Source organism: Pseudorca crassidens, chromosome 17 (genome assembly GCF_039906515.1).
Source record: "Pseudorca crassidens isolate mPseCra1 chromosome 17, mPseCra1.hap1, whole genome shotgun sequence".
NCBI classification, from domain to species: domain Eukaryota; kingdom Metazoa; phylum Chordata; class Mammalia; order Artiodactyla; family Delphinidae; genus Pseudorca; species Pseudorca crassidens.
This window is the reverse complement of record NC_090312.1, coordinates 25,973,508-25,986,307: the sequence shown is the minus strand read 5'-3', so window position 1 is coordinate 25,986,307 and position 12,800 is coordinate 25,973,508. Positions and strand designations below refer to the sequence as shown.

Below are 12,800 nucleotides of genomic sequence, written 5' to 3'. Positions count from 1 at the left end.
CACAATTTGCTCTGATATTCATATTTCCTAATGTAGAAAGTACAATTTATAATTTTTTGCATATGGAATTTTCTGGCCATATTTTGGGTCCATATGCTACCAGCATCTTTTCATTCATTTAATTTTTTGATTCCACTAAACCTGCACTTATGACACTCCCTGACCCTGCCGCTCAGTTCACCTGCTTTGTGTCTTATGATGACCATTCCCTTCTTAATCAGAAATAGATGCTACAAAGAATTCTCCCCCTAAGCAAGACAACATTTCTGATCATTTGTTCATGGATATAGACCCTTAAAGATGGTCTCTGAGAAAAAGTGTTCTGTGGACAAATTTGTTTGGAAAAATTTTTTTCCATTTGTTTCCTAGTGGATATGTACTAAGCTATAAATAATAGCTAATATTTTTAACATTATGTGAAAAACATTTTGTTATGTGGTTTATATTTAATATAATTCAGTTAATAAAATTTAATTCTCATTGAGGAAATACTGCTAAGAATAAACACAAATTGTCTGTTTCTGCTACATTCTTAAGCCCCATTATGCACCTATTAGATATTCTGAGATGCTCTGCAGTAACAGAAGCCATTTAATTTTATTTAAATCATCATATCCCATATGCAGGTCATCAAAGAATCTTAGTTTACTATGAAATACCTCAGTATATCCCACACAGCTGTTCTAAAGTATGTACACACTCTGAGGAATTCTCTTTTAAGGAATTTTGCCGTATTTAAATATAAGCCAGCCAGGCATGTGACATGACTTCTCAGTGGAGTGTTCTGCTGCTTTTCAGTAAACTGAGGATCCACAGGGGCCCCTGTGATTATTTGGGTGGTTCTGAACAGGGATAGAGTAAATTCACAGGACTTATTTGGACTTCAGCAAATCCTAAAAGCTAGAAACCATTCTGATGAGTATTTTTATTCCTGCTTACTCTTCATTTTTCTCCCCCGCAAAAAAGATGGGAGAGGAAATAAAAAGAGGAAGCAGGAGGGAAAAAGAGATAACTCACCAGCTAAAATTTATTTCTAACTGTATTCAAAAAAGACTGTTTAGTGATCTTTGCTCTTATTCAATCTGTACAGCAAGTGCTTTCAACTTAGAGTCAGTGCACATTTAGAAGCTCCAGGAAATCCTAAGTAGTATTCAAATTTTTGGTTAAGGTATTCATGCATATATCCTTTCATGGACATTTCTAGCTTTCCTCAGGTTCTCAGAGAATTTCACAAGTGAAAAAGATTGAGTCTCTACTATGTTGGAGCCTCCTGTATCTCACAAGTACTTCAGATTCATAGGTGCAGATCTATGAACCTAAAAAATAATCATCATCTAAAATTACCTGGTGACCAAACTGAACGCAATTACAAGAGCTTTTCAAAAAGAACAAAATTTTGCCCTGTGCCTTCTGACTTCTTAAAGAATAATGCTCCCCACTAGCCATGGGGGTATGCTACAGTAAAACACTATATGCATGAATTATATTTTATAATAACCTAAAAAAACAATGCAACACCTCTTTTACACACATATAAGTTTATTTTTCACATGTGGAAAAAAATGCATATAAATTCTTATCCTTCATAAGTATAATTTTCTTAGCCACAATACTTACGTATGCACTCAGGCTGAATTCCACTCCACGTGAGGTCAGGAAGGCAAGTACGTGTTGTAGATCCTTGGAGAAGATGTCCTTTTTTGCAGTGGAACTGTACAACACTTCCTACCTATAGCAAATTACAGAGAGAAAAACAAATGTCCCAATGCAACTTCAAATACAGCAACAGATAGAATAAAAACATGGACGAGAAAATGCTTTCAAAAGAAATTCTGCAAGGTAGAGGTTGGAAGGAAAAGAAACTGAAATCTGATTTAAAATAAAATTGCAGAAAAAAACTGAAGAAAAAAAACCTTAGATTTCTTTGTGTGCATATCATCATTAAATACTTGAATACAATGTATACATAGGTGCCAAATATTTGCCATGGTAATTTGAAGAAAATATATGATACCAAAAGGCCAATAAGCTACGTATGAATATAAGATGGACAAACAGACAGTTAAATAGAGACAGATAAATGATGATGGATAAGGGCAGATACGGAAATAAAGATAGCTAACAACACAAGAGGCAGTGAATATGTAAGACAGTAAATGCAATATGAGATTGGACATAAAGGTGCTTATTGAAGGTTGGATTGGTAGCAGAAAAATACAATGGAAGACATGCTATTTGCAATAAGCTTTTAAGGGATGTGTAATTTAGATAAATATATAGAACAATGGTTCTTAAAATGTGGTCCCCAGACCAGTAACCTCAGCATAACCTAGGAATTTGTTAGAAATGCCAATTCTGGAAACTTAGCTGAGACCCACTGCATCAGAAACTCTTAGGGTAGCAACCAGCAATTTGTGTTTTAAAAAGCCCTCCAAGTGATTTTAATGCAAACTAACGTTTGAAAACAACTGATATAAGTAGAAAAGATAAGAATATTATGAGAAAATGTATGGTGGTTAAAACATACATCATATAGTTTAGGAAAAAAAGAGAGCACTTTTGATTGGTTATCATAGATAATTTACACAGTGAGGTGGGAATTTGGGAGTAAAGTAGAAAGCTGTAAGATATAGGTAAAAAAGAAAACAGACCCCAGAGGTGTGTATACTCGGCTTTAACTTTGACTCTGATCTTGAATAAGGTATATCTCCTCTTTGAGACTTAACTCTCTCTATATAAAGATGATATTATTTCCCTTGCGACTTAAGGATTAAATAAAAATAGGATATATAATTCGCTCCACATGGGCATGGAACATAAGCTTTAAATAAATTCCAGCTATAATTATTAAGTCAGAGACATAATAATCAGTTTCTGAAGACTCTCAAATAGCAGGCTATAGCAATTGAATTTTTAAAATAAAAACATAAAGTTGCTAAAGCTTTCAGAGCAACTAAAATTTATGTAGAAAATAAAATCTTTGAAAAATTAAACTAACCACTGTATGGGGAAACTATGAAACAAAAAGAATGATGAACAGTAATTCTAATTATGAGGCTTGAATTGCCATTTTAGATTTGAGTGGATAAAGCTTGACCAACTTGTGGCAATAGACATGGGAAGGAAGTTGTTTACTCAAAATATATTAAAAGGAAAAATCATCAGGATTTATTAAATGATTAGAGGTGGAGGAGAAGATAAGGGGTACTTAGAGTCTGCCACTTCAGCCTTCCCCAGCATATGGAGTCTGACAATGTTCAACTGCTGTCTTAGGGTTTTTCACATAGACTGTGTTTCCTTTTTTTCCCATTAGTTCCTACTCCCACCTGCTAAAGCAACATGAGGCTAAGCTTAATGTGACATAATTCGATACAAGATTCCACTTGGACCTTGAGACTAGCTATATTCCACCATCTTTCTTATTCTCGTTATCACCCAGAACTATGCTACACTTGAAATGCTCAGTTCTAATAGTCATTCTCTTATAACAACCTTTATCCTTCCAGTTATCTCATATTATGCCTTCCATGACAGCATCATCTCTGCATCCAGGAGATCTCTTATCTTCTTAATGCCCAATTTTGTCCAGGGCTACTACATTGCTCCACTCCAGGGAGCACTTTTCATGCTGTACTCAATATAATCCTTCAAATTGTGCTCCAGAGCATGCCATTCACATACTCCCTGAAGTTGTGCAATATGGTGCTACAGATTTTTACTTCCTCATATAGTTTATACAACTGATCGAGTGGACTTTGCAATTCCATCCTTTAGTCAAACTGGCTCCACAAAACCCATCACCTCTATCAATCCAGCAATCTTACTTTAGGCTAGATCTCAGTTAATGGCCAGCCTTCTCCCATAAATCTCCCCTCATTTAATCTACCACCAAAGACTGACAATTTTACCTCCTAAATCTTTCTCAAACTGTCCCCTTCCCTCTTTTCCCACGTATACATCTTGTTTTAGTCCTCAACATGGTTTCTCAATGGTTCTCAAACTTTAGTAGATAACATAATCACCAGAAGGACTTATCCAAACACAGAGAGCTGAGCTCCCCTCAGGAATTTCTGACTGGGTTAAATCTGAGGGAGACCCTAAAATCCACATTTCCAACAAGTTCCCAGGTAATACTGCTGCTGCTCAGGGACCACACTTTGAGAATTACTGTTATAACCAATTATAATAATCATCTAACTTGTCTCCACTTCTCCAGTCTTGACCCCATTGAATTTATTTTTCACTCTAAAGTCAGAGTGATTTACTCAACATGAAAGTTTTACTTTATCATTATCCTTCTTAAAATCTTTACTGGCTTATCTCGCATAGGATAAAGTTACATATGTTAACCTGGTGGATAAAAGCCTCCATAAACTGATCACTAGCTGTCTCTAGCATCACCATTGACCACTTACTTTTACTCAAATTGTGCTCATATAATATTGAATTCCTGTAGTTCCCATAATGCATGCATATTTTTACACTGTCCCTCCCACATGGAATGCATTTCCCAACTATTTTTCCCTAGATCTTACCCTAAAAGATTTAGCTCAGACAAAATTTCTAGAAAGCTTTCCCTGCAGCAAGCAGACTAGGAAAGCTGTCTCTTATGTGCTTTATTAGTTCCTTTCAATGTTATCAATATTATCAACCTATCCTATAAAATCATCTATTCCATCTGACCCACACACCAAAATGTTAGCTCCGCTCAGCCAAGGACCATATGTTATTCACCATTATACACCCAGAGCTTAGAAAAGTGTCCTGAAAATGTTGGAGCAACTGAAGGAATGGGGACTAAGAACTTAGTATAAAATTATTTGATTACTTAAAAAGATTTAACATGTCTATCAGTTTCTTAAAATATAGTGATATCCCTTCCATACTTTAATTAACATAAAGTTAAATCATTATTTGTTCTTTGAAGAGTACATTTGGGTTATTTCATCAACCTTTATATTAGTAAGGAATGAGAGACATGATTGATTACATACACTTTTTTTTTTTTAACTTCTAAGACTTTTTCCTCATGTCTGTAATCTTTTCTGAAATCACAATAAATACTGCTTTACATATTAACCAGATACCATAGAACTAAAATCTATTTAAAGTTTTTCTATATATCATCAACACATTTAATAACAAAATTTTTGTCAAATTCACACTTATACCTAATATTTAAGATACCTAGAGTTATACAAATTTAGTAACTGATTTTTATTCAACATTTGTTGTATTCAAATCAATCATCAAAATTTTCTCTAAATATTAGTGAATTAATAATTTTGCCAGTGATAAATCTACTTAATAGTATATTTTACATATCTCTCCATCCTTTTCCAACTTGTCATGTAAATTCCTCTGACTATAAATAATTTCTAACATAAATAATATAATTTGAATATTTGTAGAAAAATAAGTAACATTATAAAATTTTCCATTATATAATTTTAAAAATTCTTGTAAAATAATTTATGTACAATTTTCCTGCCAATATTTACTAACAAAAGTGTTATTTGTATAAGCAATTATATAAAATGTAAAAATTAATTTTAAAAATTATTTTTATATCAAGATTTAAAAAAAATCCATATCAAGTTTTAATTGCAGTTAATGTTTAAATAAAATTTTCTTTAAATTGGCCCAAATTAGCATGTGGTTTACAAATGCACTATAAAATTATAAGACATGTCTAATTAGTAAATATGACTTACCTTCTTTAACTCTTTATTCCCTCTTTAAAATGTTACAGTTCAGTTCCTTAGTCATGAAATTAGAGATCTAATCATATGATTAATCAAAATTTTAGAAATTTAAAACATTCTGAATAAGATCTATCTTCCCTTTCATGATGTTTTATAGCAAATTACTCTTACTTTGCTAGAATTTTCATCACTGTATTTTTTTGTGTCTGATTTTCAATATCAAATATTTGCTTAACTGGAGTACACAGTATGGTTCCTAGCAACTTATCAAAATATATATATAATAAAGGCATCAAAAATTCATATGCTCCCTCTGTAATATATTTTAAACAACTATTTTATATTGGTATTTTTATTATGTTTATATTAAATACTTTACCCAAGAAAAGTTGAGGTAGCTTCTAATATAATTTTAATATATTAAAATTCATAAAATTTAAGTAGAAAGGCAGGATCATAAAAATGAAAGGATAACACATATACTTAAGATGAGGTGCAAGGGATTTTCGCTGACTGAGCATCAATTTTGGGCCCTGAGCTTCCTGAATGAGAAAAACAGAATTAAGATGTTTTATCAGTTTTTATTAAAAAAAATCAGAAGACTTCAATTTTAAATGTTTAATTTTACTTTTTTGTTTTAAAATTCATGTTATGATATTCACCATTTAAGGTAATACAACACTATGTAACACACCTGCCTCATTCAATGTACTTATGTACTTATTTCAATTATAAACTGGAAGTCATACATAATCACCATGGTTGTTTTGTTTTTTTATTTTGGAAAAGTCATTTAATCTAAAAATCATATTTCCATTCATTTCACAGGGATTGTCACATGAACCAACCAAATGTAAGAAAGCCAAATTTCAGAGGCTACTCAACAGAATCTGTATTTCTTTACAGATATGCTTAGAGATGCAAAGGCACATTTTTTTTTCTTTTGAAGCCTGAAATGGCAAAACGGTTTTGTGAATACCAGGGAAAAAGTTCTATTCTAGTCACAAATTACTTTTTAACTATGAAATTGGATTCTACACACCAGTCAATATTCAATACTGAAGTTTAAAAGTGCATGATATATGGTTGTTGTTTTTTTTTTGCGGTACGCAGGCCTCTCACTGTTGTGGCCTCTCCCGCTGCGGAGCACAGGCTCCAGATCAGCGGCCATGGCTCACGGGCCCAGCCGCTCCGCAGCATGTGGGATCTTCCCAGACCAGGGAACGAACCCGTGTCCCCTGCATCGGCAGGCGGACTCTCAACCACTGTGCCACCAGGGATGCCCCATGATATATGGTTTTAAATAAAACATTAAAGTGCCATTTTAAGTTCTTTATTGACATTATATCACACAGTACTTTACAGGTAGCCTAACTTAATTAAACATGTAAATATTTTATTCTCCAAAATATGAATAAAATGTCTTTTACAGTGCTTTTGAACACTCTAGTATTAGTATTAGTCTAGTATTAGTATTATTAGTCTAGTATTAGCTAACCGTTTATGAGTTAGATTTTTTTAACATGATTTTTAATAAGTTATTAAGTACTACAGCTGTAGATAGTAACCATTTGATAAATAGTAACAAAGTTTTAAAATGGTACTTAATTTATATCTTTGATCACTTCAATAGTCAATGAATAGCCTCTCTTGTTTCTCTAATTCCCAACCTTCAAATTTTAAAAGCTGTAAAATTTCAGCAACTGTCAGCTTATGTGGGTTTCTAGAAGAGAGTCGATGTCGTTACATATGTAAATGTGAGCTGTACATATACATACACAAATTCTAACACACGTGTACTTAAGAGTCATCAGATGAACCTCTTTTCAGAGGTACAAGGTTGACCCTGGTATCTGGATACCCAAGGAAGCTGCTTGTAGGTGTCCGTTTAGATTATTTTGCAGAAATGGTCAATGTAGAATGGTGTTGAATATCTTGGGCTCTCCCAGACTGCTCCAGCTAATCCTGACATTTTATTACAATATCAATATTCTGGTTCTCACTGACTACACTAAAGATAATTTTGGCATAAGAGTAATTGCTGCTCTTACATGGGTCTAGGACTGTGCCAAGCCTTTGCTCTCTAAAGCATTCCACCTTGAAAGATGTTTTCATCTTGTAGTATACTGTAAAATTTTTGTAAAAATATTAGTTGTAAACTTTTTCCGTGATAGATTGTTTTCTCCTATTAAGAACTATATTTACCCCTCTTAAAAATAACCCAAAGTTATTCAGTATGGTTCGGCCTTATCTTTTTAACTGCTTCTAGCATTACTTTATAACCAATCGTTTTTTCTTCTAAGAATAGAAGTGTTTCCATTATAAGACCACATTTCAGCCAGGGCTGACTCTGAATTATGTCTGGATTCTCTACATGGCTTCTCTCTCTGCTTTGGGAAGCTTTTTAGTTAGACAAGCACTGTCAGTGGTGAAAGGAAAAAGGCTAATTATTACTTGCTGGAGTCTTGTTTCAGGCATGCTGTAGCTTTGTGCAAGGTCCATTACGCTGCTGCTGTTGTCACTTGGATGCTATATTTACAGAGAAGTGGTTCAGCACCCAGCACACTAGTGATTGCCAAACACATCTGAGCATGTCATGATGAATTTTTTAAACATTAGCAGAATGTGTGACAGAACACCGAGTTTACGTAAAAGAGATGCGGGGCACGGTTGTCTAGGTAACTGATTACTGTCAAGTTTGCCAGATACAATAGATAACTGCCTAGATAGAATACCTAGGACATTCCTTTTAAAGTCAGGTAGCTTAGAAGATGTTTGGTTTCTTCAGTGTTCTCCACCTACTCGGGTAATATGGTTGCTCATGAAACATTCAATAGTAGGGTGAACTGTGGTTGCCAAGATGGCTACTGTTGTACCCAGGAGTCCTGTATCTATAAAACTGGGTGGTCCAGACTTGCTTTTGGAAACAGAAGCCAGAGAATGAAAGGTGTCAACAGTCACAAATAGTTGATCATGTTGTCTTTAGTTGATTATTTCTGTCTCCCTACCCCTCAATCAAGGATGCTTTTGTAGTCTCTGTAGTCAAGACAGAGCTTTTTCATAATGGTTATTTTGGTAGGGTTAAATATCTTATGTTTAATACCTTGGAATTAAATATCTAAAATCAGATTTAAAATATTTTATATTTATAATAATTTTACGTAACAAGTCCTAAATCAGTGTTAATGTGCCTTCCAAACCCCAGAGCTCAATTTAGAGTAATACAGCAGTTAGTGAAATATTTGTGTTTGGCATTTCCTCCATAATTAATCTGGATGTTGCATCAATCATTTTGATACTTATTCTCCTTACTACTAATATATTTTTAGCTAAAATTGTTCCAGTTTATAATATTTTAAATAAAAAGAGAAATTACTTTGAGTACTTCTTTCTAAAACTAGAGTTTTTGCATTCTCTAGCAACAGGTGATATATTCTTATATTTTAGTAATTATATCAATGTCCAAAAATCTACTATATAAATCTTTATAGAAAAGGAGATTGAACAAAATAAACACATTAAAGAGAAAATTAAGAAATGCAGAGTGCCTCTGCAATTTATAACTTTCCCCTTTCTCTTGTCCCTCCCAGAAGTGGGCTAGCTATAGCTATGATTTTATTTAACTCGCTACTGGTCACTAGATCAAACCAGAGGTAGATACAAAAGTTGAAACATTTTGATTCTCTCTCTGGATATTTGAAACTGAGATTGAGATAATTAATCACTTGCTGTATGTGGCTGAGATGTAAATAGAAATGATGCACCCTTTGCCATATGGCCAATCTACAGAGAAAGAAAAAGTAGATAAATACAGAGTAGTGTAAGAGACTGAGTACTGTTGTCCAGTTCCTAGATTCTAGGCTTGATGAGTCTCACCTAGATCCTTTCTCTTGTGGCCTGGGACACACCAACACATGGCTTTTAATGCCTTTAGGTTTAAGCTAGCTCAAAATAATTTTTCTTACTTGTAAGCAAGAGTTTTTGGTCAACCAGTAGAGAAGTCTTTTCTAGTTATATAAGGTCATATTTATTTGGAATCCATCTATAAATTGATATTAGTTAGAATTACATAACTTCTTAAATTCTGTTGACTCTATACAGGTTTAGTAAACATGATTTGTATATAAATATATAAAATAAGTATATATACAGACATACGCACATATCTGCCATAACCATGTATGAAAGTTGACACCCTTAATTTAACATACTCAGTATATCATTTGTAGTTTTAATAGAGATTATACAATTTTATTAGATTTTACCATATCTGAAATCTAGTCTATTCATATTTATCTAGATAGACTATAATGATCTAATATATGTTTATTAGCTGAAGAGTATGAATTCAGGGTTAGTTTAACTTTGTGATAACATTTTTCAATGATTCTAATAGAATTCTTAAAATTTAGAGTGAATGACTCTATTCATTTCATTGAATGACTATTCTAAACTCAATCTTATTTATTTCAATTTCCATTATCTCAAAGGGTATTTCCTAAAAAGGACTCAGATTCTTCAGAAAATCATCTGATTTAGTGTACAGACACTGACATCAAAATTCTGTATTCTGTAAAAATACTGCCATTGACTTGCTCTGTGATCAAAGTTAAGTCATGTTCTGTTTCAGTTTCTGTCTATATGATGAGGTCTAATACTGTTTAGCTAGTTCATTTTTCAAGATCTCGATCAACTGATAAAACATTTTATGGAGATACAAATCTAAAGTTTTCTGAAAACACCAACATAATAGAGACTGAGATGCTTTTTCACACTTTTGTATTACCTAGATAGGCCTGAGGCAAACAGGAAGAATTGGAAAAGCTATCAAATCAATGTTCATACTGTGCCTGAACTGTAGATAAATGGAAACTATTTTTAGCAACAAAAATATGGCACCTGTTATGAGTACTTCCTTTAGAAATGAATGTTCTTCGGGTTCACACTGAATTCCACACAAAATAGCACAATTTAGAAAACCCTGCGACACAAGGCAATCGGTTAGCGTGTAAACTGGCTATTTCCTTTTGGAATTGGTATGCACTTTGGCTCCCCTTAGGCCCCTGTAATGAAAATCTTGCTGAATCTCTACATAAAATCTAAACTGGAATAAGAAAGAAAAGAAAGTCAGCCACACGTGACTGGGCATGTTAAAGAATTCTAATATTACAATCCAACTCTGTGTTGTATAATAATAGGTTACAGTTAAATTATTTTTACAGAAATTTCCCACATCAATGAAAATGTTTAAAAATTATTTTAATATTATATACATATTATAAGAAAAAAGTCTTTTAGTCTTATTGCCTTCTAGAATAACCACATTTTTATATATTTGGTAACTCTTTGTCTCAGAAGTTTCTCTAAACCTCTTTTGAGGCAGAAGATAGATGGGCCTCAGGCTGAACAGGTTCTCCCCTATGGACAGAAACTCCATAATAGCAGAAACTCCATAAAAGCAGGATGATGGAGGGGGCTGGGCCCTTCCCAGATAGAAGATAAGAGACCACATATTCCTCATTCTCGAAGTCAAGGAGACCTTCCCAACTACACATGCGCAGAAAGGCTCCTTGGAGGTCAAAAAGGGAGGGGGCGCCACCCCATAGTAAGTGATGCCAACTACCCATAGCCCTCTTCACTAGAATCCATCTTGGCTAAGAGATGTGCACGCACACAGGGGAGGACCCTGAGATAAACCAAATACGGACTCAGAACCAGGCAAAACAAGATGATTGGTCAAAGAAACCCGGAAGAAATGCCCCATAAAATTGATTCAAACTGCCACGAGGGTGCGGATCTCTCTCTCTGAGCCCGCTCGTGTGTCTATCCACACATACTGTACTCATTTTCCTCCTAATAAACACTTCAGTTGCTTCACTACTTTCTGTCTTATGTAGAAATTCATTTCTTCATGGCTGATCCCTGGTGGTCTGGTGGCTAGGATTCTGCGCTATCACTGCCGCTGCCTGACCTCAATCTCTGGTGGGGAGCCGAAATCCTGCTTTAAGCTGCTGCAGGCCGAGGTCACCCGTATCACTTTCAACTACACTTTTCCTCATTGTCCCCATATCTTCCTGTAGAGGTTACCCATTTACTCCCTCACTTAATATTTCTCTTACATACTAGCTACTGCTTACAGATTTTCCTATGCTCACAGCTCTCTCCAATTTTAATTTTATCCTCATGGTCAGTTAGGCTATATCTTGAAGCATATATTCCTTCTAATTTCTTTTTATTTCCACTCTTTCATTTCCTGTTGCCTTTTTTAAAAGGTGTTTTTGAATGCAGATATAAGCATGACTTTTTTTTCTGTTTACATTAACAGGATTTTGCACATGAACCAAAGCCTTTTGATCTAGCTTATATTAAATGGAAATATTTAAAGTATCCATTCGATGAAATAACTCAGACAACAGAAAAAAAAATACAATATGATCTCACTTATATGTGGAATCTAAAACAACAACGAAAATCTGAACTCACATAAAAAGAGATCAGATATGTGGTTACCAGAGCAGTGGCGGAGGGAGGGGGCAGGATTGAAGGAAGGTAGTGAAAAGGTGTAAACTTCTAGTTATAAGATATGTAAGTACTAGATATGTAATATACAACAGTGATGAGTATAGTTAACACTGCTGTATTGTATATAGGAAAGTTGTTAAGATAGTAGGTCCTAATAATTCTTATCACAAGGAATTTTTTTTCTTTTTTGCTTTTTTTTATTGTATGTATATGAGATAATGGAGGACATACTCTCTGGATTGCTAACTAAAATTACTGCAGTAATCATTCACCATATATATGTCAAACCATTGTGCTGTACACTTTAAACTTATACGGTGATGTATGTCAATTATATCTCAATAAAACTGGAAAAAAATGATAAAAAAGTACCCACTTGAAATCCAAATGTACTGTTTTGAGATCCATGACGTGGCACTCCTGGGTTTTCACATGAGGTACGTGTGGGTTCTGAAATAAAGATTAAAAATGTGATATTCCTTTAAAATTAACAGTTTTATTTAAATGTATATTTCCCTCACATAAAATAATTTTAAGAGATCTAGGGTTTAATGAAAGGGCCCTGGGTAATAA

The 12,800-nt window shown here is 33.9% G+C and overlaps 1 protein-coding gene across 1 annotated transcript in view; it reads right to left on the bottom strand.

The window, feature by feature from the left end:
• The window catches only part of LOC137210719 (CUB and sushi domain-containing protein 3), a 705,705-nt gene that overhangs the window by 27,520 nt on the left and 665,385 nt on the right, over window positions 1-12,800 (bottom strand). The window contains exons 57-58 of the mRNA XM_067712783.1: window positions 12,604-12,677; window positions 1,618-1,729 (exon numbers count right to left, since the gene is read on the bottom strand). Of these exons, the coding sequence (XP_067568884.1) occupies window positions 1,618-1,729; window positions 12,604-12,677 (186 nt within the window). The remainder of the gene's footprint in view (window positions 1-1,617; window positions 1,730-12,603; window positions 12,678-12,800) is intronic.